The following is a 26,599-nucleotide window of genomic DNA, read 5'->3' on the forward strand; positions in this document are numbered from 1 at the left end:
TCGGTGACTGCTCGAGGGGATTGAACGCATGACGAGCTGATGAGGCAGTCGCAATAGAGTGCTGCCGCAGCACATCCTCAACCGTTTCCAGTCGCCGTAGATACTCTTCCGAGATGCCATGCCTGTCACTCCTGTCAAAGCTTAACACGCTTTGATGTTTGAACGTCTCGCAGTCTTACTTTGGCGACGGCGCATCTTGATATACGCAACTCAGACCTCTCTCGCGGCAAGTCCTGCATGTGGGCGTCTGTCCGTCACAGCGTCGTTTTCTGTTTACCTAGTCAGCATAGAGAATCCATCAGCAGATCTGGCTATGCCTTCGGATCCAGTACCTGTAGCGGCAGTACGTGCATGCCATATTTCTCCGCTTCGACCGAGCACTCATACTGCCAGCTTCTGAAGTAGAGCGATTGTAGGACACCTATGCCGAACGAACGGGATCCTAGCGCCAGTGGTATCATTGTGGAGGCATCGACGCTGATGTTGACCATGTACTCCGTATAGTACACTAGAAGTCGCTGAAATTGATAATGCAGCGGAGTCCGGGGAAGGAGTCCACGAGTACCCAGTAAACAAGCGGCTCCGCAGGCACCAAGACGGAGGCTCGGGAGCCACCACCAGCCCCTAAAGGGACCGAGCAGGGCCGGTAAGACCAGCCCCGGAATTCGGTTCTCCAAAGCCGGTAACTCCTTCACTCGCTTTCACTCTTGTGGCCTTTTCCGGTCCAGCTTCAGTTTTATTTTGTGGAGTCCTTGCTTTTACTATCATTACATATTCACATGGTCCTGACGTTTGCTCACAGCAAAAAGGTGGGTTACGGGGAAGCATGAAGCTCTGGCATGCTACGTGCGAGGTCGAGATATATTGCTCGGACGCATGCCTGGACGAGTATGAGTACCCAGTACTCCGTACTCGTACTTGTAATACGGGGAATACGGAGGGGTGCCGCTGATTAATAGCGACCTTACCGAGTGTACCAGGTAGTGGAATCGCGTCGACTCGCTTGTCCACCAATCAACCTCGACAGACGCGGGGTCAACAGATGAATGCGTCGCCGAAGCTCGATCTGAGCTCACCATTCGAGAGCCTCACGCATGGGATTAGTTATCGGGCCTCGCAGAGCAGATTTGTAAACATCGAGCACATCATCGCGGGGTTGAGCGGCCCCAAGAAGAATATAACGATCGGATTCCAAGGTCAAGTATATGCGTCATTCGTTGACCATCATCTCTCCTCGGTCGCCGACTTGACTGTTCTAGTGATTGAGCGAGCTTCTCTCGTCCCTTCTTTCCCCTCTTGCTTCAATTTTGCATGACAGTTACTACTGCACAAACCACTCAAGACAGGCTCAGCAGTGAGGTTCAGAGGTTGAATTGGCTCACAATGTCGTCGCAAAAAGCTTGGGCTGTTATCGCAGGTGTTGGAGCTGGCACGTAAGCCTCCATGCTTTCAATGGCGTCAGGGCGAATACTCACGCAAATCATAGCGGTGCCTCGGTTGCTCGTCGATTCGCTAAACACTACGCCGTCGCCCTGCTAGCCCGAAACCCTGACAATTACGAACCCATTGCGAAAGAAATAAATGCTGCAGGCGGCAAGGCAATTGGCATCAGCACCGATGCCTCGGACAGCAAGAGTGTGAAGGCTGCGTTTGAACAACTGGAAAAGGAATTCGGCGGAGCTCCGTTAGCGGCTGCGATATATAACGTGGGAGGCAAATTTATCAGGAAGCCCTTCCTCGAGCTGTCTGAAGATGAATTTGAGGCTGGATGGGCAGCCAACGGGTAGGTTGGGGCGGCACCAGGTTCCAAAGTCCAGTATACTGGCAACGAGCTTATGCTGACTTTGGTGAACACCCGACAGACGAGGGGCATTCCTCTTCTCGAGAGAAGTCCTGCCACTTATGCTCAAGAACACGGATGCCGAATACCCACCCACGCTTATCTTCACGTCCGCGACTGCAGCGATGAAGGGTTCTGCCAACTGCGCATCTTTCGCTAGCGGCAAATTCGCAATGAGGGCCTTGGCACAATCGCTGGCAAGGGAGTTTGGTCCGAAGGGCATCCACGTGAACCATGCCATCATTGATGGGGTTATTGATATCGAGAGATTCGCCCATTACAAGCTCGACCATCCGGAGGCCAAGATCAAACCCGAGGCCATTGCCGACGCTTACTGGTACTTGCACACCCAGCCGCGGACTTGCTTTACCAACGAGATCGACATAAGACCTGCAGTCGAGAAGTGGTAAGAAAGATCTGGAGAAGGGCCTCGTTGACTACCCCTGTTGACCACGACCGCATTCTGGCCAGCGGTAGGACTGTATGTCTGTATCGCACTCGTGCCTACGGGTGAGCAGGGTCGCTTTGCATCAGATCAGGGCCTGACAAAACTGCCAGATATCACATTATTGGCAAGTTGCTGGACAGCCGTCCTCGAAGCAATCGTCGTTGGAACAGTTGATTGATACTCACCCACTTTCAACATATCGGTCTCGAAGCGGTACAAATTTATGTATGTTAGCACCAGCGTACGTCATCACTGGCTGTAACAACCCGTCAGCTAGCCGCTTCCATTTCTGTGATACGAGGTAGTGTGGCTCGCGAAGTATCGCCTGATAAGTACTACTGCCAGAGCAATATGCATGAGCATCAATACAGGCTCGGTGTCGCCCGCAAACACGGACACGACCGGAGAGGAGCCGTTATGGAGGGAAATCGGGTGCAGTGCACGTCGCCGTCTCGGGTATGACAGAGCCGTCGAAAAGACATTTTGATGCAACCATGTGCTGGACATAGCGGGTCAAGCGGCACGCCTCGAATCATTTGTATACTACGGAGTGCACAAAGGTGATTTCTTCTCCACATGAGGACCCCGGCGGACTGATGCTTGCGTGTTCCTCCGAGGTACGGGGTACTCGTAGACTGGAACGCTGGTCTCCCACATTTTCACAAGCACCACCAGGCACTAGCAACCTATGACGCATTTTTTCACTGCTTGCTCGCCGAGGCCCTTGCCACGTTCCGACCTTCCAACCCTGAGATACACCGACTGCTCGTCCCAGCAGACTGACGACCCGGTTTCCCAACCACACCCAACAATTGGGCTCCAAAAATACGTTGACCTTCCTATTTGTGTTTTAGTCAAGCCGATTGCCGTGCGCCTGTTTCGAGTCGTGGCCGAGCACTACATGCTTCTTTCCACAAGGGTCTCTCTCCGGCCAGGAAAGTGATTCGTCCATCACGCGATGTGGCGCGGCTTGCGAAGCTTGTGTCTGGGTCAAGCACAACGCTATTGTGCATGTCGGCACCTAATCGGCAAACCCGTGCTGACCTGCCGACTCGCTTCTACGCTTCATTATGACGTCCAAGGACCTTCTCCCAGCAACAACCAGGGGCGGGTGCACGAGTCATCGTTGAAAGAGGCGTACGTTTGCTGCGAATCTGTGCGTAATTGCGTCCACTCACTGGGACCTACCTATAGCGGGTTGTGGACCTCTACTTTTCAGCCCGCTTCTCATGAGAGCGCACGTTCATGCATCACCGGTAGGTCCGGGATGATCAATACCTAGGTGGTCACGAATCACAGTTTTTTGCGGAAACTCGATGTGGCCACGATCCGAGGTCAAGATCATGGCCTGTGGGCGTACATCAAGGGGACGTTCACCCCAGACTCTGCTATATTTCTCCTGATCACTCTTCCACCACGTTTTCCCCAGATTGGCCCTCTTCCCCAGGTCTCTCCGCCCCAGAAACCCCGGGTCTCTGAATATTGATCAATAGCCACCCATCTCACAAGAACACACGCAAAAGAAGCATGTCAAACAGTCACCCGGATCCGCTGGTTCGCCAGCACACCAACGACATCGAGTTGGGTATCTCGGATGTCTTGCAGCGTCATGTCACGAGGCACGTTGTGGCGCCGAAGCCGGTGTCGCAAAGGAAGCTCGATTTCGAGCACGAGCGACCTCGCATCCTGCGGGAAATGATGGCAGAAGCGTACGTGATTGCCAAACAACTGAACCTGTGGCGGGCGAGGTGACAGGTTCATCCACTACCATCTCAGCTGCAATTCAAACGATCGGCTCTGACAACAAGACAGGACCGGCGTCTTCTTCTACGTCTTCCCTGGCATTGCTTCAGTCGCCTCATTCACGTTAGCTACCACCAATGGAGTGGGCGCCGAAGTGGGAGTTCCGGTCTTTGGGTCTCTGTTCCAAATCGGTTGGGCCTTTGCCATTGGTATCGCGTTTGCCATTATCGTAAGTCCGCCTCAGCTTTGGCCTGCGAAGTCAGATCGAGACACCTGGAGGCAATTTTCCCCGTTTGCTTAGGTCCACAGCGTCTATGGACCTTCAGACTTAGTCTTAGACTTCCGGCAAGCGACGCTAACAAGCCTGAAACTCGCAGACTTGTGCACCCGTGAGTGGTGGGCACTTCAACCCGGCTATCACGCTGTGTTTCGCCATCTGGCAAGGTGAGTTGCACGGCGTCCTTAAGAGCCCCGTTGACCGTCCATCTCTAATCCACATGCCTCGATTACAGGCTTCCCCTGGCGCAAAGTCCCGCACTACATCTTCTCGCAGATTTTCGGCGCCTTCATGGCCGGGCTCTTCCTCATGGCTTGCTACTGGCCGCAGATCCAGGCGGCCAAGGCCATCGACCTGAAAACCCACGGCACGTCCGTCTACAACGGCGGCGTGGCCAGCATCTTCTGCGCGTTCCCGAACCCCGACCAGACAAACCAAGGGTACTTGTTCTTCCAGGAGTTCTTTGTCGATTCTTACATTGGAATCGTGATCTGGGCGTGCTTGGACCCAGCGAATCCCTTTGTGAGCCCTACGAGCGCGCCCTACACCATTGGCATTGCCTATGCGGCCATGGTTTGGGGGTTTGCCGGTAAGTCCATATATGGCCTGGCGTCGCTTCCTTTGGATCGGCGCGACCGTGGAGGTATATCGTGTTAACCAACGACACCAAAACAGGCAACACCCTCTCCACCAACCTGGCAAGAGATCTGGGTACGCGTATCGTGGCGGCGATTTTCTTCGGCGGCGAGGCGTTCAGTTACAATAATGGGTACTCGTGGATTTCGGTCCTCGTCAACGTTCCAGCCACGATCTTCGCGACAGGTTACTATGAATTCCTCATCAGGGATAGTTTGCAGAAGATCCAGGGCGGCCATGCTGAGCATGAGGGTGGAGAGGAGGGATTGACCAGGTATTTGAGCAAGGTCACAGGTGAGGATATTCCGACCGAGAATGAACCCTCGGAACGTGGGATCATGAATGCCGCAAATGGTGTGTATGAGAAGCAGTTTTGAGCCCGCGAACCAAGCCCGAGTGCTGTGAGTGCTTGAAAGATGACGGCTAGTCATGGGAAGCGTCTTTCGAGGAAGCATTGTTTCGTAAGAGTAGCAGCAATAGAAGTACGAAAATCTGGGTTGGGGCCACCAAGATCTTTCCCCCCAGCCCCCTTTGAACTACATTTCAGCAACCTGAAGGGAAACGTTTGTAGGAGTCCCTAGGAGACCTTGCCTTACACAGGATGCGGAGAGTCGTACCAAGTCAACCCGACGAATGTGACTGGATGTCTCGGGTACGCATGGGAACCAAGGGATTCTGAGTAGGAGTAACAGTAAAGGAAACCCACAGCGAAGGGGAGATCGGCTAAGGAGGGTACGAATTATGTCCCTCGCCATCAAATACAATCAACTCAGAGGACGTGTCCTAGTTGACTGTCTGCCGGCGAGGCCTCATGCTCGGTTCAATAAAAATGGGTGAGCATGGGTAGGAGTCAATCTGCGCCAGCCGTATACCTTGGGCAACCAAAGGAGGTTAAGGTAGACAAGGAGATAATACTGGCAGAACCCAACGTGACGACGAATCTCATGTTGGGAAGATGTGAGCGATCCACGTGGTTGCACTTTGCGGAGGGTCGCCTCGTAGAACGTCGTGGCTGCAGCGTCAGGCAGGACTGAGAAGAGCAGGGTTAAGGAGGAGAATAAGAACGAGAAATGCCTGTGGCCTGGGAAGCAGGAAGCGTCACCAACGATAACTGCCATAGCAGCGAAGTGCTGGGTCGGTCTCGTGGTGTTCGCTTCGTGCCCAACCGTACATCAAGCTGGCGAGCCAACACTGGCCCAGCCTGCTGTGTTTCTCAAGAGGACTTGAAAGGAATTTCGACCTTTACAACTTGATGTTTTTCATTGAGGCCATCCGCGCCGGGGTATGTAGGATGCTCTGCTTCTATCATCCACTTGCGTGGGTGTTGTGTTGCCGCTGCTCCTCGTTTCGAGCATTCCCGCGCTGGAAGCCAGCTGAGCGTGCCGTCCAATGCCTTGATTTGTTTTTGGCGGACACCACTGGTCATTATTCACGACTCACCAGCCTACTCGTTTGTCGGCTACTCCTTCGACTCCTTCGACTTGACGGCCTCTCTGCCCTTACCGATCCTCTCAAGGATCTTCTCCCGGTCCTTGTCAAGCTTCAACTTCGTTACGACAACCTTCGAGGGGTGGACGCCGATGGGCACGGATTGACCATTTGACTTTTCTCGTGAAACTCGCTCGATGTGGATGAGGTATTTCAGGCGGTAGACGGAGGTGACTTTGCCTTCGCGGCCTTTGTTGGAGCCTCGCACGATGGTGACTTCGTCGTCTTTGCGGATGGGGATGGAGCGAACCTAGATACATGGAGAAGCTTGTAAGAACCTATTCTCCTGGAGTGTCACTTGAGAGACGATTTAGCCTTACGTTGTGCTTTTCTCTTAATTCTTTGCTGAGGGGCGCGCTCATGATTGTTCGACGGATGCTGGAGGGGGCTCCGAAATGGAGTTTGCGGGACTTGCGCCTCGATGAGGCGATGCCTGCCACTGTGTTAATTTGATTTCCATTACACGATACAGTAGTGTGTGAGTAGCTCGTACCATGGTTCGACTTTGTCATGGCTGCGGTTGTGGTGGTGTAAAAGGAATGGTAGAGCGACAACGAGATCGCAAACCTCAATCTGTGGAATTTTCGAAATTCGGCAAGTGCGAGCATGGGTGCCAAGAGTTCTGTGCTCCGGCGGATCACTTGACAGTATGACGCAGAACCTGCAATTCGGCTTTACATAGGACTCCACCTTCGCTTCAGCGCGTCGGTTGCGACGAGCGCACCCGTAGGTGTCCACCGCCGTCAATGGTCACCACCATCGTTCGGAATGCGCCCAAGAAATGCGCGCGGCAGAGCCAAGATGACCTGTTGCGTACCGAAGCGCAACCTCGATCTTCCTCTAGCTACCGTTCGAACCCGTCCTCGCCCCTCCGATCGCGCACAACCATAAAGACTGGGAGAGATCTTTGGTACGATGGTTGTGGCTCCCTGGCCGTCGCCGTGTCTTTCTGAAGAGAGGGGACCGCAATGTCGTATGGGCCCCTCCATAATTATAGGAACTACTATGATTCCAACCAAAGCCAGCGGAACCTGGACGACTCGTACAACACCCCCAGACAACCCACCTCGACACACCAGTACACGAAACAGCAGGCATCATATCCAGGTGACGTCGGACAGTCCCGGTACAACTCCTTAGGGTACGATGGATCAAATCAGTCTCAGCGACAGGATTATTCCAGTGGCTCGCGCCAGCAATCGACTTATGGAAACGGTGGCTCCAAAGATGTGACCACCCGGAGCACGTCTTCAGATAAGTGGACTCAAGCTAGACATTACGCGGCCCAGGCTGCAGCAGGAAGTTCAGCGCATAATTACTACAACACCTCAACTTCAACGAGCGAGAGTACTCAGGGATTGAATAGTCTTGCGTATGCTTCAGGACTAGACGATGCAGAGTTACAGAGATATGGCCAGCATGTACCACGGTCGAATGCGCTGTCAGGCTGTGGATACTCTATGTCTTCTGCTTCGCATATGCCGGATGGCGCCCAGTGGCCGGCTGTCACCGAGAGCACGTTCCGACACAGCACGACCCCTTCATATGACCCCTATTCGAATGGCACATCTTCGTCACAACACCAAGGTAATAGTTTATCCACAGCGGCAGCAGCTCTCGCCGGTGCAGTCAGTGCAGGCTTTGCACAAGCTACACATACAATGGGAGGCCATTCATCGACCTCACCTGTGGTGGAAAGTTCCACTTCGGCTCAACAGTCCGTCACTGCAAGGTCTGCCTCACCTTACTATCCACCTCAGCCCGTCCCGTCCCGATCACAGAGACGTCAGTCACCAAGCCCCCCACAATCAACTCAGAGCGCGCAAAGTACGGAAGCATACCAGCATAGAGCACGGCCTGCAACATCTGGCCAGCACGGCGAAGCGTCGACTCGAAATCCCTCGTCACGAACGTCACCGAATAATGCTCAGCCAGTCAATGCAATCTCAAGCCTCATAACTCCGTCAATGGAAGAGCCAATCCGAAAAGAGTATCCGATAGCAGACGAGCAGCAGGCCATGCCAAACTACATCGACCCAACGCAAGTCTTCAACCCTTACGCCAAAGAGCACGAGAGGAGACGCCGGGAAGCAGCAGCTCAAGCTGAGACCGAGGCAATCAAGAAGAAAACAGAGGAGGAAGCTGCTGCAAAACGAAGCGCGCAAAAGGCGGCTATGGTAGGGGTCGAGAAGAAAGCAAATCAAGAAAAAGCCACTACAGCGAAGAGAGCTCCAAAGTCACACCAGAAACGATCCAAACCTGTCGGAAGTGTTCATCCGCCTGCAAGTGAATCTGCTGGTATAATATGTCCCCAACCCGTCGATGCAGCAACGGACGGAACGGCCAGTGAAACGACTATGGCATTAGAGCTTAAAGCAATGATGGAAAAAATGAAAGAGTTTCGGAGTAAAGATCCTGGCCTATTTCAGAAGCTATGGGACGACATGCGCAAGTCGGTTTCTGGACCCGCGAGTGCCGTACCTCTACAGTCGCCATCTCCTCAGATGAACCAACAACAAACTGTCCCTCCTGCAAGTATGACAGCCCCGGTCCAATCTGGACCGCAACATCAGCCTACGGTCGAACCTATGACTGCGATGCCCTCTGGGGTCAAGACATCTCACGATTCCGACGTCACTCCTAACGTGCCACGGCCATTTAAGATGAATGGATACAGGGTTGCAGTGTTAGACAACCCAGAAAATCTCCCTGATCTCGGTCGTTTTCCTGCTGAGCGACGTATCCGAACGAAGGTCCCAAAGCCTCCTGCACCGAGCCCTGCTCAATTTGTCCTTGCTCAATCTACACCTGCTCAACTTGCACCTGCTCAACCTGTAGCTGTTCAGCCAGCTGTAGCTAATCAGTCGCCCACTGCTTCTAACCAAGGAACCCCTGCTCCACCTTTGCAACCTCAAGTCGAAGCAGCAGGCCTAGCAGCTGAAGCTATGCGTCCGCTTACTCAAGGACTTCCTCCAAAGGGTCCTGCAGTTGGAACAATCTGGCCCGAAGACAAGCGCAAGGCTCTTGCAGACGCTGCGATCAAGGCGCTCAAAGAAGTGCCGGAAAATGCGTTAGTTACTATCACACCCCCGGACATAGACGGCATGCTTGAGCAGAACCCGAGCTATATTGATCTGTGCGAGTTGCTTGAGAAGAAAGGTCTGAAATTCCATCGGGGTCAGTTTGCGAGACAACTTCTGAGCAATGTGCCCTATCTTAATGGACCTTCGGGCAAGCCGGATCCCACACCTTCCAGTCCTGCACTAAAGCGCGATGCAACTCCTTCGATCCCACTGCAAGACCTCACGGTGCCATCCACGGCCGCAACGGTGTCAACTCGAGCCCAAGGCAATGCAGGTAATACCAGGTCTCAAGCTATCAACAGAGGAGTGGATGAGGCAGTCTTCAAGTCTGAGAAGCCGCTCTTCGGCCCCCCTCAGTCGAATACAGTCGCACTACAGTTGCCACGACCGAGACTGTCTAAACCTCACCCTCTCGCACGACCTGAGCCGCCGCCAGGTTCGAAAGAGGCTAATGCTCGCAAACGCGATTTCTCAGAGGTGGTCGATCTTACAGCCTTGAGTGACAATGAGGACTACGTGATGTCCAAGAAGCAGGCACGGGTCGCGAGTCCGTCACCAGACCCGACAATTCATCCATTATTTCGGTACGAAAATTTCCCGATCATAACAGATCCACAGCGACGAAAGGCCCTGGGACAACTTCCAGTCGAAGATCTGTTGCCCGCGCAAAGCGGAGTGCTTGAGCAGCCTTTCCGCCACAATTCAAATCAGTCTCCGCATCCACGGAGTTACACACCACTTCCACATTTTCCGGCGCACCAGCCGGGTCGGGCATTGCGGATACCCCCACCAATACCCTTGCAGCAGGGACCGTTCAAGTGCCTGGCCAAACCAGTCAACAAAGCAGAAGCCCTGCGCAAGACATGTTACGACGCCAAAACGGTGGCCCGGGACCTCCTTATTGCTATCGGCAGACATCCCACTGAGCGCCCGCTCAATGCCCACTTGGCAGGTCTGTTAGGGAAGTATATCGAAATCGATTCCGACCTGAGCACATTTGAATGGGATGCAATAGACCCAGGAGGACCCCCAGTGCCCCAAGTCCCTTACGCAGATGTTCCAACAGGACCACCGCGATTTGGATGGGGACACCGCGGTATTCAACCTCCCAAGCTCGAACAACAAGCTGCTGCTGCTGCTGGTGCTCCTGGCGCCGAGGCGCGCCCGGCAAGCTTGCCAGATTCGGACAAGCGCAAAGTGCCTGCGCCCTCTACGAACCGTGTGTCGGCCCCAGCTCATCGTCCGGAAGAGAAGCCTGAATCAGACAAAGCTCGATCGCCCACGTCACCGCTGCAGGTAAAGACCGACTTGGGGCCGTCTCATATCGTGCGGCGCGCTTGTGGTCGACCGCCACGGGAGCCTGAACGTCCTCGCAGTTCGACGCCCAACTCAGTCCTACCTCAGAAGCGGAAAACGAATGGTGTCGTTCCCTTCGATGAGACCCCTGCCTCGGGGCGCAAGCGATTTACGCGGAGTGCCTCTACACAACTGACACCGACTATTGTGCCATCCACCAGTTCTGCGAAGAAGATGGAGGCTGCGGGTCTGTACACAAGTGGAAAGCGAAGGGGTCGCCCTCCTGGGTCTAAAATCATTCACCCTGCGTCTGAAGCCGGGCAGAGAGCTGTCGCGCAGATCAGTCAGATGGGAATCAGCGTGCCTCCAAAACCTATGTCGCCAATCAATCCAGTTTTCAGGTGTCGCTGGAAAGGGTGTCAAGCACACCTCCACAATCTCGAAACCATACGAAACCATGTCTCAAAAGTGCATCATCCCACGAGCGAACTGCTAAAGGAGCAGAATGGCTACATCTGTTGGTGGAAAAAGTGCAAACTCCTGGTTGAAGATGAGGACGGCAAACTCGGACCCTCACAGATCTTTCACACCCGTGGAGACTGGCTGGGACACATTGAAGAAGCCCATCTGAGGGAGGTCGCGCAGAAACTTGGGTATGGCCCTTCACTCAAGCACATCGGTAAGCAAACACAGAAGCGGGCGTCATTCCCATTTGACGTGTCGAAATTCTCATTTAACCCTGCCTCACTTGCACCTTCAACACCACCCTGCTCAAGTCCTGTACCAGTGGCTAGAACATTCTCTCACACAGATCCTCAGACCGTCCTCCAGGATAGAACGCGTTTCCTCACCGACCCGGAAGGCCGAGTCACCACCCCGGACGTTACAAACCCATCTACGCAAGAAGATCTTCCGGCAGATACCATGCGTCTGCTCAAGGCGGACCGCCAGAATAACGAAGAACAGGCGCAGAAAGCCTTCATCAAGACCCATCGGCAGGAGAAAAGCAACCCGAGGGCCGTCGCCGAAGAGACTCTGAAGGCCATGTCTGCTCGGAAGGCCAAGATCGGGCCAGGGATTGACAGAGGAGGTTGTATCCTTGTCACCGAGGAGAGAAGAGCCACACTGATCCAGAATCCGGGTATCCAGCGAGTCGTGGAAGGGGATTATTGATGGGCGGAGACATTCCAGCATCAGAAGTGCGACACCAGCGGAGTCTCTTTAAAGGCAACTTGGCAACCGTTGAAGCTTTTACGCCGCCGACCCGGTGTGAGTACCATTCACGAACGAGCTGTTCCGTGAGTTGTGATCAAGAACAAACTGAGGTTGAGATGAGGTCGAGACGAAGATGATACCAGAGCAGCCAGTCGTTTTTGACATGGCGGACAATGACAAGCGAAATTAATGATCACATAAAAAGATGACCTCCGTAATTGTGAGTCACAGATCTTAAAATCACGGACAGCTCTCAAGTATCAAACATGAACATGGACGTGAACCTGACCTGAACCTGAACCTGAATCTGAACTTGAACCTGAACTTGAACCTGAACCTGAAGATCACGCAACTATATTCATAAATTCAGGTCTATTCTAACTCTCATTCTCAGTCTCACTTTCATTTCGGTCTCACTCTCATGTCTTGAATCACCACCGCTTCAAACGCCGTGTTCCCGCCTGTTAGATCTGGGTGGTACATCTCTCTCTTTCTCTCTCTATCTCGCTGGTTCTGTTTGGGCTGGCTGGCTGGCGGGCAGGCAGGCAGGGCAGGTCGACTTTTGACGCCACAAGCGTGATTGAGCTCTTCTCTGGCTGGGTCATTGAATTCGGCTTGACTGCCTTGAGCTGCATCTGGCTTGGATTGACTTGACTCCCCTTGAGATGGGTGTGCGGCGTGCATTGCATGGATAGGTTTTGACTCTGGAATCCTCATTTCGGTCTCACTCCCACTCCCTCTCCCGCTCTCGCCCTACCACTACCGCCGCACCGCAGTGCACTGCACTGACTTGGTAGTGCGTGATATGTACTGTATGCACTGCGCCCGTTCTCGAGATACCACACGACGAAACAGAAGAAACCAGAGAGAGAGAGATAGAGAGCGCTCGCGAGACAGGTGATCCAAGGTGCTTGCTTGCTTGCTTGGCTCTTCCTGACCCTGGTGTTTCGAGTGCCATCCAAGTCTGGGTCCTGAATCTCTCCCATTTCCAACTCATGTGATTCTGCTCCACGCGGATGACCTCCCTCTTCATTTGCCGTTGCCGTACGATATGCCGTACGATACGATACGATCGATAGAAAGGCCCGTTCGTTCCGTTCTTGCACCTCCTCAAATGACCATAAGTGACCGTGATGTTACGTTATGTTACGACGGTTATGTTATGCCATGTGCTAGTACATCTCCCTCACGAAGATTCTAATCCCACAGGCTTGACGGCGCCGACTCCGGCCTTCTCGTCCTTGAGGTCGGAGCTCACCTCGTCATCCTGGGCGTTGACTTCGAGGAAGTGGTACAGCACGATGAGCAGCATTGCGGCGCTGCCGAGGAAGATGGCGAGGGAGTAGAGTTGTGAATCGGTGATCATCTTTGCCTGCAAGGGGGGGTAACGGTATTTCGCAGATCGTAGGATTTCGACGGGGTCGAGAGCGTCCGGTGAGGTCGCGGCGGAATGAGATGAGATGAAATGAGATTGAATGGAAATTGTATTGAATTGAGTGATTGAGGTGCGGACGGTCGAAGCGTTGAGGACACGGTGATCCTGAATAGCTGAATGAGGACAGGTACAGGGACCTTATGTTACGAGTGCAGTCGCAGAGATAGGGAGAGTAGGGGATGGGTGAATTGTTGGTGAATAGCAGGAGAGGAAACAGCTCGAGCTACTCCGTAGATACTCCCGGATTTGTATTGAAGACAAGGGGCAGTCGTTGATTGGCCACCTCGTAGCCTTGTCAGGCCTCGTGCGCTTGCCTCATCAATTATCGCTCCGTACTGTTACTGGTACAGACAAAACTTGCCGCCTATACGACTGTCAATGCTCGTGAGAGATTATCCATCTTTTCACCCAGGACTGAGTAGAGGGGATTTTTGTCTAACCCTTAGTCTTGCAACCCATCTATCTCATCTAACACGTCTATCTTGTGTTCCTTGTCGCCCAGCAAGAGATTACCACCTTTCTAATTCCACCAGATTCGAATAGTAGTACACGCAGACCCGCGAGCAACTCAACTCGACTTGTACCACTTCTCACAACTCCGGTGCAGTAACGAAGCGTTCTGCGGTAGGTCTTTCCGGTGTCGAAGAACCTTCCTCCTCGTCCTTGTCGGATTTTGAGGCCACGATAGGCTCGTACCTCTTCTCCTGTTGTCGTTGCTCATCCGCCGAAACAGCCTCCCTAGCGATGCCAGGCTCTTGTTGCCTCTCGCCCTGGGTCCGGTCGCTAAAGGAGCTGGAGTCTCCTGGTGATGAACGGCCACCGAGGACAGCAACGCCCTTCTCCCCAAGCCCAAGGACCTCGCGCTTCTCAGCACCAGACAAATTACTCTCCGTCTTCACCAAGGCAGAATCTGCTTTCTTATCCTTGCCTTGGAATTTCTTCCCTTTGGGCATTCTCGCCAACCAATATATTGCCGTCGCAGCAAAGACATTAAAGACAATGTAAACAAGCAAAATCCCGAAATCCCGCCATCTATTTGAAAAGGAAATGCTGACAAGAGACAAGAAAGTGTCGGTGTTGTCGATGGTGCAGAACTCACAGTTGCTGCTGCGCGAGTCGAGGAGGTAGCCTCCCGCGGCGGAAATGAGAGGTTCGAGGTATTCGCCGCAAGTCTGGCCAGACGGAGCGGTGAAGCGGAGGTATTCTGCTTCGGCACAAGTGACAGGAGCATGGGCGACGCCGACGCTGAGAAGGCCTCCGACAAGGTATGTGAAGGGGCTAGTCAAAAAGGTAAGCGAGTGGTGCAACACATGGGGACAGTGATAAAAACGTACCTGACCCGGTACATGAAAATCCAGAATCCGGGCATAGCCTTGGGACCGACCAAAACACCGTTGAACAACAGGCAGAGCGAGAACAGGACGTTGGCAATGTTCGACGCCGTCTCAGCCGTCGAGATTCCCGCAATCATCAGATGTGCGAAGGTGCTGCTGAACAGGATAAACTCCAACACAAACAAGAATTGCGTTGCTCCCCGTGAAGCCACGGCGTCCGTATAGGTTGCATTTCGATAGAGTCCGATAGGATAGTACCAGCAGAAGAACAAAATAACCGCACCCAAGGCCGCCCAGGGAAGCTCAACGAGGATGTTCGACAGCATGAATGCCTTCCACGAGTATGTCTTCGACGGTCGCTCACGGACTTCGTAGAGACTGCGCTGTGTGACGAACAAGGGCATAATTTGCTGAACGAGCTGGGAGAAGAGGACCAGAAGCATGAAAATGCCGAAGAGTTGATTGTTGAGTCCCTGCTGCGTGTTTGGAGCTTTGAAGAGTGAAAAACCGATGAAGAGGCCCTATTCCGCAAAGTCAGCACGTTAACAATCCAGATCTCAAAAGCTGGCAACGTACGGTAAGACAGCAAAGGATGAGCTTCGAGTATATGTACGTCGGGGTGCGCCAGTACTGCTCAAAGACTCGCTTCTGGGTCTCCAAGTACTGCTGCCAGAAGGGTGCTGCAAATTCGTAGTACTCGGTCTTGTTCGCTGCCACGGGAGCTACCAGCTGGGATCTCTCATCTTTCATTTGCTGCAGTTCTCGTTGGACTGCCTCGTACTCGGGCGAATTTCTCCAGACCTGGAACCAATCGATGTCTGAGTGGGACCCAGGCGCGGCCCCAATAGCCTCGAGCATATATTCAGCTGGATTAGCGCCAGGGGGACAATCGTGAGCACCATTTCTCTGGAAGTAGTCGATCAAGATGTTCGAGTCCTTGCCAACTGGTCCGAAGTATACGGTCTTGCCACCAGCAGCAAGGAACAATAGTCGATCGAATCTCTGGAACAGAATCGCTGATGGCTGATGGATGGTGCAGAGGATAGCTTGACCAGCGTTGGTGAGTTTCTCGAGAAGGTTGAGAATGGACCAAGACGTTTGAGAGTCGAGACCTGAGGTAGGCTCGTCCAGGAAGAGCAGTAACTGGGGCCGCGCAGCAAGCTCGACTCCGATCGTGAGCCGCTTGCGCTGTTCGACGTTCAGACCTGTGGCGTCCGAAAGTCAGTTTCCCGGCAGTGCATATGGAAGTCCTGCCTTAATCGGCGAAATAGGTATAGAAGGATATCGGAAGAGCTCAACCTACCTTCACCAGGCACACCCACCACGGCATCGGCATACTCCTGCATGTCTAGGAGTTTAATAACCTCTTCGACGTAAGCAATCTTCTCAGAGCGAGGTGTTTCTCTAGGTTGGCGCAACAGAGCACTGAAACGGAGGGCCTCGCGGACCGTACTTGTCTCGAGGTGCAGATCTTGCTGTTGGACATAGCCGGTCTTTCTCTGGAAGGACTCGTCTCGTGGTCTTCCGTCGACCAGCATTTCACCAGTGATGATGCCCATTGTGACGCGAGTTGCGAGACAGTCGAGTAGCGTAGTCTTACCAGCCCCTGAGACACCCTATGGCAGGTCAGCATTGTTTCCGGCCTGGGGTGTTGTTATCAAGCCTACCATGAGCGCAGTCATTGTTCCCGGCTTAACCCAGCCATCGACATGATCCAAAATCCGGCGAGGTTTACCCTTGATCTTGATGTCGTAACAAACATCTTTCCATTGGAAGATGGCCGTCTGTTTTTGAATCACCGCACTGACTTGGCGCGTCAATTGTTCGTCGATGGTTTGTTTCCTCGTCAGAGCGGCGAGGTTAGGATCAGAACCTTGCGACTCGGTGTCGGATGCTTTCTCTTTCAGAAATGCCGGTTTGTGTCCTCTACGGAAGAGAAGAACCTCGCCTTTGGACTTTTTGGCAGTGACGGTCTCGGTCGCCACGAGGTATGCGAGACAGAGGGCTATCATGAAGGCAAAGGTGATGCCAACATTTCGCCACTTGTGTGACGCATAGTACTGGTAAGAGATGTTAATGTACTTGTCGCCACTCACCACGGTCTGGCCGGCAACGGATCCGACAACGGTGCAGATTTGGGATATTGACGAGCCATTGCCGAATTGAGGCGCTGGCGGGACAAATGACGAGCATGGATAATCCCGGTTGTGAAATTCATTGACCATTAGACTCTCGAAGCCATATGCGGTGGGGTTGATGTAGTTGATCCACCGAGCCCACCCGTGCATGTAATCGACGGGGATAACGAAACCTAGGGCACTAATTAGACCAACAGGACAACCAGACCGGATTGTAGGGGCAAACATCGAGGTACTCGCCTGTATACACGACAATAGACACCATCAAGATGGCTGTGGGGACCAAAGCTTCCACCAAAGACCTTGACACTGAGGCAATGAACCGAAACAACATGCTCATTGTGAGTGTCAAGACGAAGGACATGAAGAGGAAGAAGAAAAAGGCCCCAGGTGTGCGACGCAGATTGGTCATGAAGTAGAGAATTAAGTTGAATCCGATGGTGTTGAGGACTTTCGAAGGTATGTCACACAACATCGATGCAAACGCTTCGGCCGAAGGGTGATAGAGTGCATACCGTTGGTGTTTCTCAACAATTGGTCGTTGCGCGTACAGCGTCAGAATTTCCAGGGCGCTGCCGAAGGCATTCAGCAGCACTGCAAAGAAGACGAGGGAGCTTCGGGCCCGCAGAGAATCGCTGGTCGTCGGCAAGTCGTAGAACAGTGAAGAGACCACAAGAGCGTTGATGCAGTTTGCAAACAGTTGTGTCAGGGTAATAGCAGGGTCGTCCATTAGTCGCTTCCAGCCTCTCCATACGCACAGCTTAACTTGGCTGCTGTAGGAAAGCGTGTAGGGGGAGGACTTGCGCTGGGCCTTGGACTGCTGGATGCGACGAGATTGCTGGAAAGCTTCAAGATTGGGGCCCCCAATGGGATTTGTTTCCTCAAATGCGTCGAGCTCCTCCAGCATTCTCTTTCGTGCTTCGCTGTTCTGCCATCGTTCGGCAAAGTCGTCGGGTGTACGGGGCACCTGCGACTCGTATCCCTTCTTGACCAGTCGCTCAATCGGATTGGTCATCGAGGTCAGAAAGTCGGGGACTGTCTGGCGTTTTGCACACTCAAAGCCCATGTCTTCAAAATACTTCTGAGCTTCAGTGGTCCGCCCGAAGTAGATCTGCCGGCCTTGGTACAGGACAATGACCTTGTCGAAATAGTCATAGGCACTCTGCGGAGACTGATAGATGGCGACGGCGGCAGTGGTTTGGTTCAGATCCGTCGACGTCCGGAGGGTCTTGCAAAATTCGATGGCGTTCGCCGAATCAAGACCTCGAGTGCTGTTGTCCCAGCACTGCAACGGCGCGTTGCTGAGAGTTGCCTCTGCGATGGAAACTCGCTTCCTCTCACCACCACTGACGCCCCGGACGAAGTCATTGCCCACTTTGGTGTTGACGGTATGTCTGATGCCGAAAGTAGCCATGACCACATCCCGCAGGTGCGCGGCATACATTTTCTTGGTGATACCTTGGGGTAACTGCAGGTTCTGGGGCGTCCGAGCCTGGGCCGCGAACAGGAGTGTGTCGCCCACAGTCATCATGGGAAAATGAACATCTTGTTCAGCCGTATAGATCGCTTCACCTTTGAAATCCTTGTGCATTTGCTTGTAACTGATGCCCTGATAGTTGATGTACGAGTCGTCGCTGAGGCTGAAGCCATGAGTTTCGCCCGTGATGGTCTTCAAAAATGTAGAACAACCGGACCCCGGAGGTCCCAGCACAACCAGCATTTCGCCAGGCTGCACAACGCCTTCAAAGTTCCGCAGAATGTCCACGCGATGGCCTTTGTGGCCGAGAAGACCTCGTGCCATATCCATCAGGGCAAAAGGATAGTTGTCGACGGTCCTCTGAAAATCGCTGCCTTTGCTATAGCCGAAGGCTGAGAGGTTCCGGAAAGCAAAGCCAGCGGTTCGACCGACATTTTCTTGGCCGGACTGCTTCTGCAGCCTGAGCATGGCTTTCGTCCAAGCCCTGCCATTGAAATTGTCCGAATTGGGATCGATTTCGGTGCCGGCGATCGATTCGTCGAATGGATGGAACGGCACTTCTGTACCTGAGGCCCGTGAATATTGACGCGCAAGGTGCCGGATCTCCTTGTTCTCATCCCCGCTATCCTGGACTACGGGCCCCCCACCAGCAGAAAATGTTCGGTCGTTGTAAGGATAGTCTGCTGCTGGGCTTTGAGGAGACGCGCCAGACATTCGACGACTCCGGTCATAATTTACCAGACTCGTCATGTTGGTGGCAATCTATCAACACTGCATGGGAAATATTGGTCGCGGCGTGGGTCTGAAAGGCAGACCAGGTGAAAAGTTCGAGCAATCTCGGCGTAGAATCGAGGAGGAAGGTTGCCGCCCAACAGGGAGGGTAAATAGAATTACAATGAGTGAAGCTTGAAAGCAAGAATTAGGTGTGAATGAAGAACAGAAGGCTGAAGAAGTATGAAGAACAGGTCGGTATGTATGTTGATGTCGAGGTGAAGATTGCGTTCGGTCGAAAACGGAGCCGCCGCGCACAAGACAGTAACTCGGGAATCCCAGCAGCTGGACTCCGTGGCCGCACTGACTGGAACAGGCAGTTACGAATACGGAGGACAGCCAGGCTCCAGGGAGAATAATGGCGACTTCCCAGGTGGGATATGCTGTCGGGGCCAAATTGCTGCTCGCAATCTGAATCATGACTCCCGCAGTGGACTTGGCGAATTGGGTCGAAGACACACTGACGGGCAAACGAGATGCCGTCGAAGGCTAAGTCGTCGCTCCCTGCGCTGTATCGGGTTTAGACAGCGTCACTGTCGCCAGGGACAAGCAAACCAGGTGGGAATGGTATACGCGAATACGCGAGTTTCCCTGTGGGACAATCATGCATTTCCCGGACCTGCGCTGTGAGTGGCTGAGGCCGGCCGCCACGGCCGCGTGCCGTGGGCTAGGCGCGCCCACTCATCCCTGTAGGCGGAAGGGACCATCTCCACAGGGGCTCATAGGCGACGCTGCTACGAGTTGCCGGCCGAGATGTGCAGCCAGGCCCCTTTTTCCGGCGCGATTTGTGCACCTGGGCGCTGTTCCGATCCGAATTATTCGCGCACAGTGCACGCGCACAACTCAACAGGGCAAGTACAACTGGTGCGAACCTCGTATAACTCAACGCTGGGCGTCTCGGCTCCCGATGCACAAGACGTCAACTCAAGGACGGATGCACGTGAGGCTGTTGCTAATATTGACCGCAAAGCCTCGTTGCACCGCTTAAAATAAGACTGCGCACAAGAATGGCTGAGAGGGTCATGGACTGATGCATCACGGCTGTGCCAGTTCCGACGGCATTTCCTGGTCGACCATGTTCTAATCAACATTCCGTCTTATCTCGTCACAGATGTTGAGCTGAAGTGGTGGTTTTCTACGCCGCACTTCAGGATAGTTCCTCACGCTTGACTACTACTGTAGCATTGTCTCCGACTCTGTGAAGCAGCATGAGATTATCGTTGTTTCTGCTCTGCCTCTGCTGGGATGCCGCGTCTGTCGCCTCTTGGCCTGTGAAAGAGATCAGAGGTCAGATGTCAGTAGAGTAATAGTTTCAAGTGGGTTCGAGGATGCTGCTTACGATGAATTCTTTTTCAGTTCACCGTGGGATTCACTCTGCCTTCGTCTCAACTGTCCGGGCCTCGTTCTCCTGCTAACCACAGTCTGCCATATCTTGCCTGCATTCTTGCATTCTGCTGATTCCACCCTTTTCACTGTCTCTCTCTCTCTCTCTCATCTCATCCGACCACCTTCGTCATGTCCATGGTTTTCGTCGACGAACAGTCCGTTGGAGCGAGCTTCATATGCGCCGGTCCAAGTGGTAGGGTTGGTGAAGTTATCCCGGCCTTGAACCCACCATCATCGGGGGTCCAGTGATTTCGCCTTGTGTTCATCCAGTTCCTGACGTGATACGTTTGGCATTCTGCCACGGTCAAATCCAGCCTGAGAGCGCAAGAGCCCGCTGCTTGACAGACGAATGGCTAGTCCGCGACCTGCTAGACCAACCGGGGGGAGCGTACGACGCAGTTCCGTGTCAAACGCCGCCAAAGTCTATCTTGTTTCTACCGTGACGGTGCGGACGGCCTCTGCGGCTAAACTAGCAAACTGCGAATCGAAGCGAGGTCACCGAAGCGCAGATCTATACCAGCCTTACTTCCAGGGCGAGCTCTTCCTCTGCAACACCGCTAACGTTATCCTAGTCCTAGGTCCCGTCCCAACCAGGGATTGTGTCGTCTCCTTCGTCATTTCGATCTCCTCCGCTAGGATGTCTATCGCTATCATAACGCTCTCACCGTCGCGCCTCGCCTCTTTCGGGGGAAGTCCATCGTCTGCATCTCCATTGCGAACCTCATAATCCAGGAGAATAGCATGAAGAAGAAATTGTCCGCTAGCACACGTCGTCCACGGTCCTCATCTGCAGCCATGACCGGGCCATCTACAAATACCCACGCGTCAAAGCGATGCCCCTTCCCGTGTTCCTAAGCCAGTTACCTGCTGTTATCGAACGTTCCATGCGGGAATCATGCTTGTCCGTCCATGTCAAAGATTGGCTGGCTGGGATAGGCGCCTTCCATCGAGCGCGATACCGTCAAGGCGAAATGTACAGTGGGCCCGGCGAGTCCGGACCATATGTCCCCACGGACGAAGTCGTCTTCAGAAGGAGTTCGACGTCCCCGGACACCATCCATTATCTGTTCTTGTCTCTGTCCGTGTCGTCAAAGTGCTCAGAGTACAGGCACGATAGGCAGGGCTGGCAGCCGTAGACCTAAGGGCCGCGAAATATCCCAAACGAAACAACCGATATGTGTCCCAGTGAAGGGGCCATAGCACGCAGGGTATCCGTATCTTCGCTTCGCATCATAGTGTCTTTGCGGCGGCTCCCGTAGAAGAAATTCAGGATTGCCTATATTTCACATCTTGATTAACATTCAGCGTATCATCTGTGACCAGAATTGTCGTTCGGCCCGCTCCCGCGAGACGTTGTATCTGGTCGCCAAACCACTCACCAGTCCTTGCATCTTGCACTTGGCAGCTTGCAGCTTGCAGCTTCCGGCTTTGAGTATCCAGATATAAGTTGCACGAAAGGTTTGATTATCTGGTGTTCCCCACGAGACATACGGTTGATCCGACAGCTCACGGCCATCCACACACGAATGGATACCTATCACGCCCAGCCCACGAGATATTGGCCTCCACACCCGCGCTTCCAACTTCAATGCCTCATCTGGACCGCAATCCTGTTGGTCATATACTTGGAGATATCGCCGATCATGAGACATCCAATAATGGAGAGCACGCCGAACGGGATGCTCGTGTACCAGACATAGGCGAGCGCGTCCGAATACGCCCAGCGGGATCCGAGGGTCGCCGCGTCGACGACCGCAGGCGTCACGCCCGCCACGTCCGAGATATTCGCGGGCAGGGTGAGGAAGGTCTGGACGAACGTGGCGCCCGACGAACTGGGCAGGCCGGCTTCGAGGGCGAAATCGAGGACCCTCTCGGGCAGTTTGCGCGCCAGCTTCTCGCTGAAGACGTTGTAGTAGATGGAATAGCCGATCGAGCCGCCTACGAAGCGGATGGTCAGCGTCAATGCCGTGGCTGTCGCGATCAGCGAGTCAGGGCAGGCCGTCATGGCGATGGTCGCGGCTGGGACGATGACGCCTCCGATTCCAAATCCCGCGACGGTGGCCAGCCCGACGGCCAGGCCTGGGTTGTTGGGGTTGGCGACCGCCATACTGCCTGTGAAGGCGGCTGTGGATCAAGTCATCACCCGGTCAGCAAAAAAGGACGGATACACCAAGGGTGTGTTGGGCACAGGGCAGACAGGGGCACATACTCATCAGGACGCATGAGATGAGGAGGAGTTCTCGGTTGTTGCCTTTCAGGATCGTGAGCATGGCGTTCATCACCGTGGCGCCAACGGTGATTGCGATCGAGTAGCCGAGGCCTTTGACGCCGACTTGGATAGGGCTACGCTGTGTCAGTGGGTCCTCGGGAATTAGGGTGCGAAGAGAGCGACTCACTCGGGCTCGTAGACGGTGCCGTATGTCAGCGGGGCGAAGTTGATCATCGAGTCTGTGAGTGTCCATTAGCCAGTCTGTGGCGCCCACGATATGATAATCACAAGCTCGTCGAAAACGGAGTCTTTCTTGGTACTCACAGAAATTCATCCCGGACACGAACGCAACTGCAAGGGCGATGGCGACAATACGCTGGCCGGCAAACAGGTCCTTCGGCACCATGGGGTATGTTGCGCCTTTCCATTCCCACACAACGAAGCCGGCTATAAGTGCGGCGCCGATAAACAGCATGCAGAGGACGTATGCGCTTTTCCAAGGATGTGACGATCCGCCAGACTGCAAGGCGACCAGGCTGGATACGATCAGCATCAGATGACCGCGGTGGTCTTGGTAGGTAGTCACTCACAAGAGGATCACACCCGTAATGGACAGCACAGCGCCGACATAGTCAATCCGCTTCGCGATCTCTGTCCGGCTCAAGGTGCCCTTGCGCAAAATGTGCGAATCCGGGAAGTAGAAGAGAAGAACTCCTCCAAAGAAAACTCCATTATAAATGCTTGCTACCGTCAGTGTTGACGTCTCGGGGACCGTGAGGCTCCTTACACTGTGATCCACAGACCCCATCTCCAAGTCGCATGAGCTGAAAGCAGCTGGGAGTACAGGACGTACGGAAAGAACGGGCCTGCAGATATATCAGTACGCTTGCGCGGCGGATGTCTCCGAGTTCAGGGACAGACATATGAAGAACGTGACGCAGGCGAGGTAGATTCCACGCTTTTTGACAGGTACCAGCTCCGCCGTCCTGACGACCTCTTTTATCAGCAAGTTGAGTCCCGACCATGCTTGGGCGCAATCCTAGAAGCCGACTCACCCAGCCAGTGCCGTGAGCTCTCCGATCGATGCGCCTGCGCCAGCAATTGTCATCCCGGCCACACCTTGAGCGAAGGAGTGAGCCGTGGCGGTGACTATCGTGCCGACGAGGATCAAAATCGATCCCAAAATGGAAATGTTCCTCTTGCCGAACATGTCTTGAAGGTAGCCACAGAACGGGCAGACGGCGGCAAGTGCAAGAGAGTTCGACACAGGAAGCCAACCAGTCGAGGCCGATCCCAGGTCAGATGCAATGTAGGTAAGTGAGCCTTTTCCTTGTCAGAGCTTTCCCGAATCCCTCGTATTGCAAGCTCACCTCCGACGAAGTAGAGCGGAATCTGCGACCCTGTGGAAAAATGACAACTCAGCACGACCCTTGGATTGGAAGGTATCTCTTATCGAGATGACTTACCCACGTATACGCCACACAGGGAAATAGTTGCAAGGATCTGTTTCCAGGTCCAGTTGACACGTCCGTCTGAATCGTCGCCTTTGGCAACGCCGGTCTTCTCATCCCACTGGCCGACAACTTCATTGTGCTGGATCGTGGTTGGGTTCTGTTTGTCGTCGAGACTGGACTCGAGGTCTCGCTCCGGCTCTTCTGTGTTATTCATTGTTGCCTGCGGGTTTCTCTCTTTCGCCGTTCAGTGTTGTGTGCAAGGGTGGGACCGATGTCTCGAGAAGAGGTCTGAAGTATTCTCCTCATCCTCCAACATTCCGGGGGAGGCTACATCTGTATATGTAGCTAAACTCTAGCGGCACTGAATCCCACGGGGTCACTAGCTCGACAATGGATTCGGCAAGCCATGCTCTTGAATCTGAGGCTGGAATGGTTGCTGAGTCTCGACCGCAGCAGACATCGTCCAAAGAAGCATGATCCGTCAACGAGCACGCATTGTTCGTCTTGTGGCGCACGGAAGAAGTCAAGGAGATGCCTAAGGGCGGACAAAATCCACACTGATATGGCCAATCATCTCGCGCCCAGATGGAGTCAGTCCTGACTGACACAGAATACAAGATCAGCCTCGAAGGGAGTAGTCACACCGTGACAGTGCGAAGGCTGACGCGCGGCTTGCCGTGCTCCACTGCTGACGGTACAAAAGCTCAGTCACCATTCCCCGCAAAACGCACATGGCTCTCCACTGACCCAACATCCGGGGAGCCGGGGTATCTTTTCGTGGTCGGAAACAATTCGAGTCATTCGCCCCCTGGGAGGCCACACGTGGCTTTCCGCCTGGAACGCTTCGTATATTGATGGCATCCGGCTTATAGGGGAACCCGGAAACGGGTGTAGACTGGAGTAGGCCGACTGACCTTCTAGGCTGAGTGATCAACATGGCGAGCTTCACAGGCAAGAACGTGGTTGTGACGGGCGCGGGGTCGGGAATCGGTATGGCCATTACACTGACTCTTGCAGAGCGAGGCGCAACAGTCTGGACGGTTGATCTATCTGCCAACCCGCCCGACGAACTAAAGTCATGGATCGACGCCGGCAAGGTGCACTTCGAAGGCGGCATCGACGTTGCTGACCGAGAAGTCTGCAGAAGGTATATGGGAAAGGTCGCCTCAGCAGCGGGAAGATTAGACGGCCTTGTCAATAATGCTGGAATTGGCTTGTACGAAGGTCCCATCGCTTCAGATGAGGCATATGACCGCATGATCTCCGTCAACATCGGAGGAGTGTGGAACTATGGCACGGCCGCTCTTCGCGCCATGGAGAAGCAAGAGCCGCAAGGCCCATTTGGCTCGCGGGGCAGCATTGTCAACATCGCCAGCGGTGCGGGACTGAGAGGCGTGAGCGGCCTCGCCGTCTACTGTGCCACCAAGCACGCGGTGATCGGTCTGTCTCGGGCATGGCAGGAGGACTTCGGCAAATTTGGGATCCGGACCAACTCTGTCGCCCCGGGTAAGTGACGAAGGAGAATTCCAGGCTCAAGCAATTGCTGATGTTGTCAGGTGCGACGGCGACGGCGGCCTTTGTCAAACGCGCCGAGGAGGAAGAAGGCTTTCTGGATACGCTGCCCAGCAACCCTCTGGGCAGAGTGGCAAAGCCATCTGAGATCGCTTCGGCGGTTGCGTTCCTCCTGTCAGATGAAGCAAGCTACGTCGCGGGTGAAGTCCTGTCGGTGACTGGAGGCCACGCATAAAACAGCCAGGGTCATGTGGTGCGTAAACATCTTGACCATAGATCTACTAGGAATTCAGTGGTAGCGTCTGAAAACATCCTCCGCTGGATTGCTGTAAGTCTGGGCTTCTGAGTACTGTAGCATCCATCACAGGAACGATTAAATAATTATATGGCAGCGACTTGATCTGGTGTCGAGCGAACGTCGCGTTGTGTACATTTAGTCGCCCGTACAAAGCACGTGCGACAAGCAAGCAGCCTACAGTCCCCCGTAATTACAGGCTAGTCCTTTTGTGGTCGTTTACTTGGCGCTCACAGCTTCTCCAAAACCAAGCAAGTAAGGCAGGGATAGTAATTCAACGCTGACTGAACCCTCCTCGCGCTGTCCGCTGAGAGGAAGCCGAGCCATTGTGTGAGTGAGCGTATGGTCGGTCCTCGCCCTTCCCCAGACCCGAGGCACCTGGACAGCAGTACCCAAACATGAGCATTGTGGCACCGAAGATGACCAAGCAACCGACAGAGGCGGCAGAAGAGAAATCAAACATGCCAATGCTCTTCCCCACGGTATGCAAGACAGGGGTTTCTTCATCCCCTTTCCGGTATGGCCGGACTGCCGAACTGTGGGAGATGTACCTCAGGTGTTC

At 53.9% G+C, this 26,599-nt stretch overlaps 8 protein-coding genes across 8 annotated transcripts; 4 read left to right on the forward strand and 4 right to left on the reverse strand.

The window, feature by feature from the left end:
* Positions 1-1,383: 1,383 nt before the first annotated feature.
* On the forward strand, positions 1,384-2,250 carry G647_07274 (uncharacterized protein; the record flags this gene model as incomplete). The annotated part of the gene is made up of 3 exons (XM_008731590.1): positions 1,384-1,433; positions 1,463-1,783; positions 1,863-2,250. The coding sequence occupies 3 exons, from the start codon at positions 1,384-1,386 to the stop codon at positions 2,248-2,250; spliced, it is 759 nt and encodes a 252-aa protein (XP_008729812.1).
* A 1,565-nt stretch (positions 2,251-3,815) lies between these two features.
* Positions 3,816-5,321, forward strand: G647_07275 (uncharacterized protein; the record flags this gene model as incomplete). Its single annotated transcript, XM_008731591.1, has 5 exons — positions 3,816-3,997; positions 4,101-4,260; positions 4,409-4,475; positions 4,544-4,897; positions 4,984-5,321. The coding sequence occupies 5 exons, from the start codon at positions 3,816-3,818 to the stop codon at positions 5,319-5,321; spliced, it is 1,101 nt and encodes a 366-aa protein (XP_008729813.1).
* A 1,082-nt stretch (positions 5,322-6,403) lies between these two features.
* G647_07276 (ribosomal protein L24) lies at positions 6,404-7,040 on the reverse strand (the record flags this gene model as incomplete). Its single annotated transcript, XM_008731592.1, has 3 exons — positions 6,404-6,682; positions 6,753-6,865; positions 6,926-7,040. The coding sequence occupies 3 exons, from the start codon at positions 7,038-7,040 to the stop codon at positions 6,404-6,406; spliced, it is 507 nt and encodes a 168-aa protein (XP_008729814.1).
* Positions 7,041-7,400: 360 nt separating this feature from the next.
* G647_07277 (uncharacterized protein) lies at positions 7,401-11,984 on the forward strand (the record flags this gene model as incomplete). The annotated part of the gene is made up of 1 exon (XM_008731593.1): positions 7,401-11,984. The coding sequence occupies one exon, from the start codon at positions 7,401-7,403 to the stop codon at positions 11,982-11,984; it is 4,584 nt and encodes a 1,527-aa protein (XP_008729815.1).
* Positions 11,985-13,212: 1,228 nt separating this feature from the next.
* On the reverse strand, positions 13,213-13,392 carry G647_07278 (uncharacterized protein; the record flags this gene model as incomplete). Its single annotated transcript, XM_008731594.1, has 1 exon — positions 13,213-13,392. One exon carries the CDS (start codon positions 13,390-13,392, stop codon positions 13,213-13,215), a length of 180 nt encoding a protein of 59 aa, XP_008729816.1.
* Positions 13,393-14,051: 659 nt separating this feature from the next.
* G647_07279 (uncharacterized protein) lies at positions 14,052-19,160 on the reverse strand (the record flags this gene model as incomplete). The annotated part of the gene is made up of 6 exons (XM_008731595.1): positions 14,052-14,739; positions 14,796-15,316; positions 15,372-16,000; positions 16,099-16,411; positions 16,463-17,114; positions 17,170-19,160. The coding sequence occupies 6 exons, from the start codon at positions 19,158-19,160 to the stop codon at positions 14,052-14,054; spliced, it is 4,794 nt and encodes a 1,597-aa protein (XP_008729817.1).
* Positions 19,161-22,152: 2,992 nt separating this feature from the next.
* Positions 22,153-24,444, reverse strand: G647_07280 (uncharacterized protein; the record flags this gene model as incomplete). The annotated part of the gene is made up of 10 exons (XM_008731596.1): positions 22,153-22,691; positions 22,777-22,910; positions 22,964-23,015; positions 23,101-23,312; positions 23,367-23,516; positions 23,564-23,642; positions 23,698-23,762; positions 23,832-24,099; positions 24,147-24,176; positions 24,243-24,444. 10 exons carry the CDS (start codon positions 24,442-24,444, stop codon positions 22,153-22,155), a joined length of 1,731 nt encoding a protein of 576 aa, XP_008729818.1.
* A 721-nt stretch (positions 24,445-25,165) lies between these two features.
* G647_07281 (uncharacterized protein) lies at positions 25,166-25,977 on the forward strand (the record flags this gene model as incomplete). The annotated part of the gene is made up of 2 exons (XM_008731597.1): positions 25,166-25,736; positions 25,787-25,977. 2 exons carry the CDS (start codon positions 25,166-25,168, stop codon positions 25,975-25,977), a joined length of 762 nt encoding a protein of 253 aa, XP_008729819.1.
* Positions 25,978-26,599: the final 622 nt, after the last annotated feature.

The sequence above is a fragment of the Cladophialophora carrionii genome, assembly GCF_000365165.1.
Source record: "Cladophialophora carrionii CBS 160.54 unplaced genomic scaffold supercont1.6, whole genome shotgun sequence".
Lineage (NCBI taxonomy): Eukaryota > Fungi > Ascomycota > Eurotiomycetes > Chaetothyriales > Herpotrichiellaceae > Cladophialophora > Cladophialophora carrionii.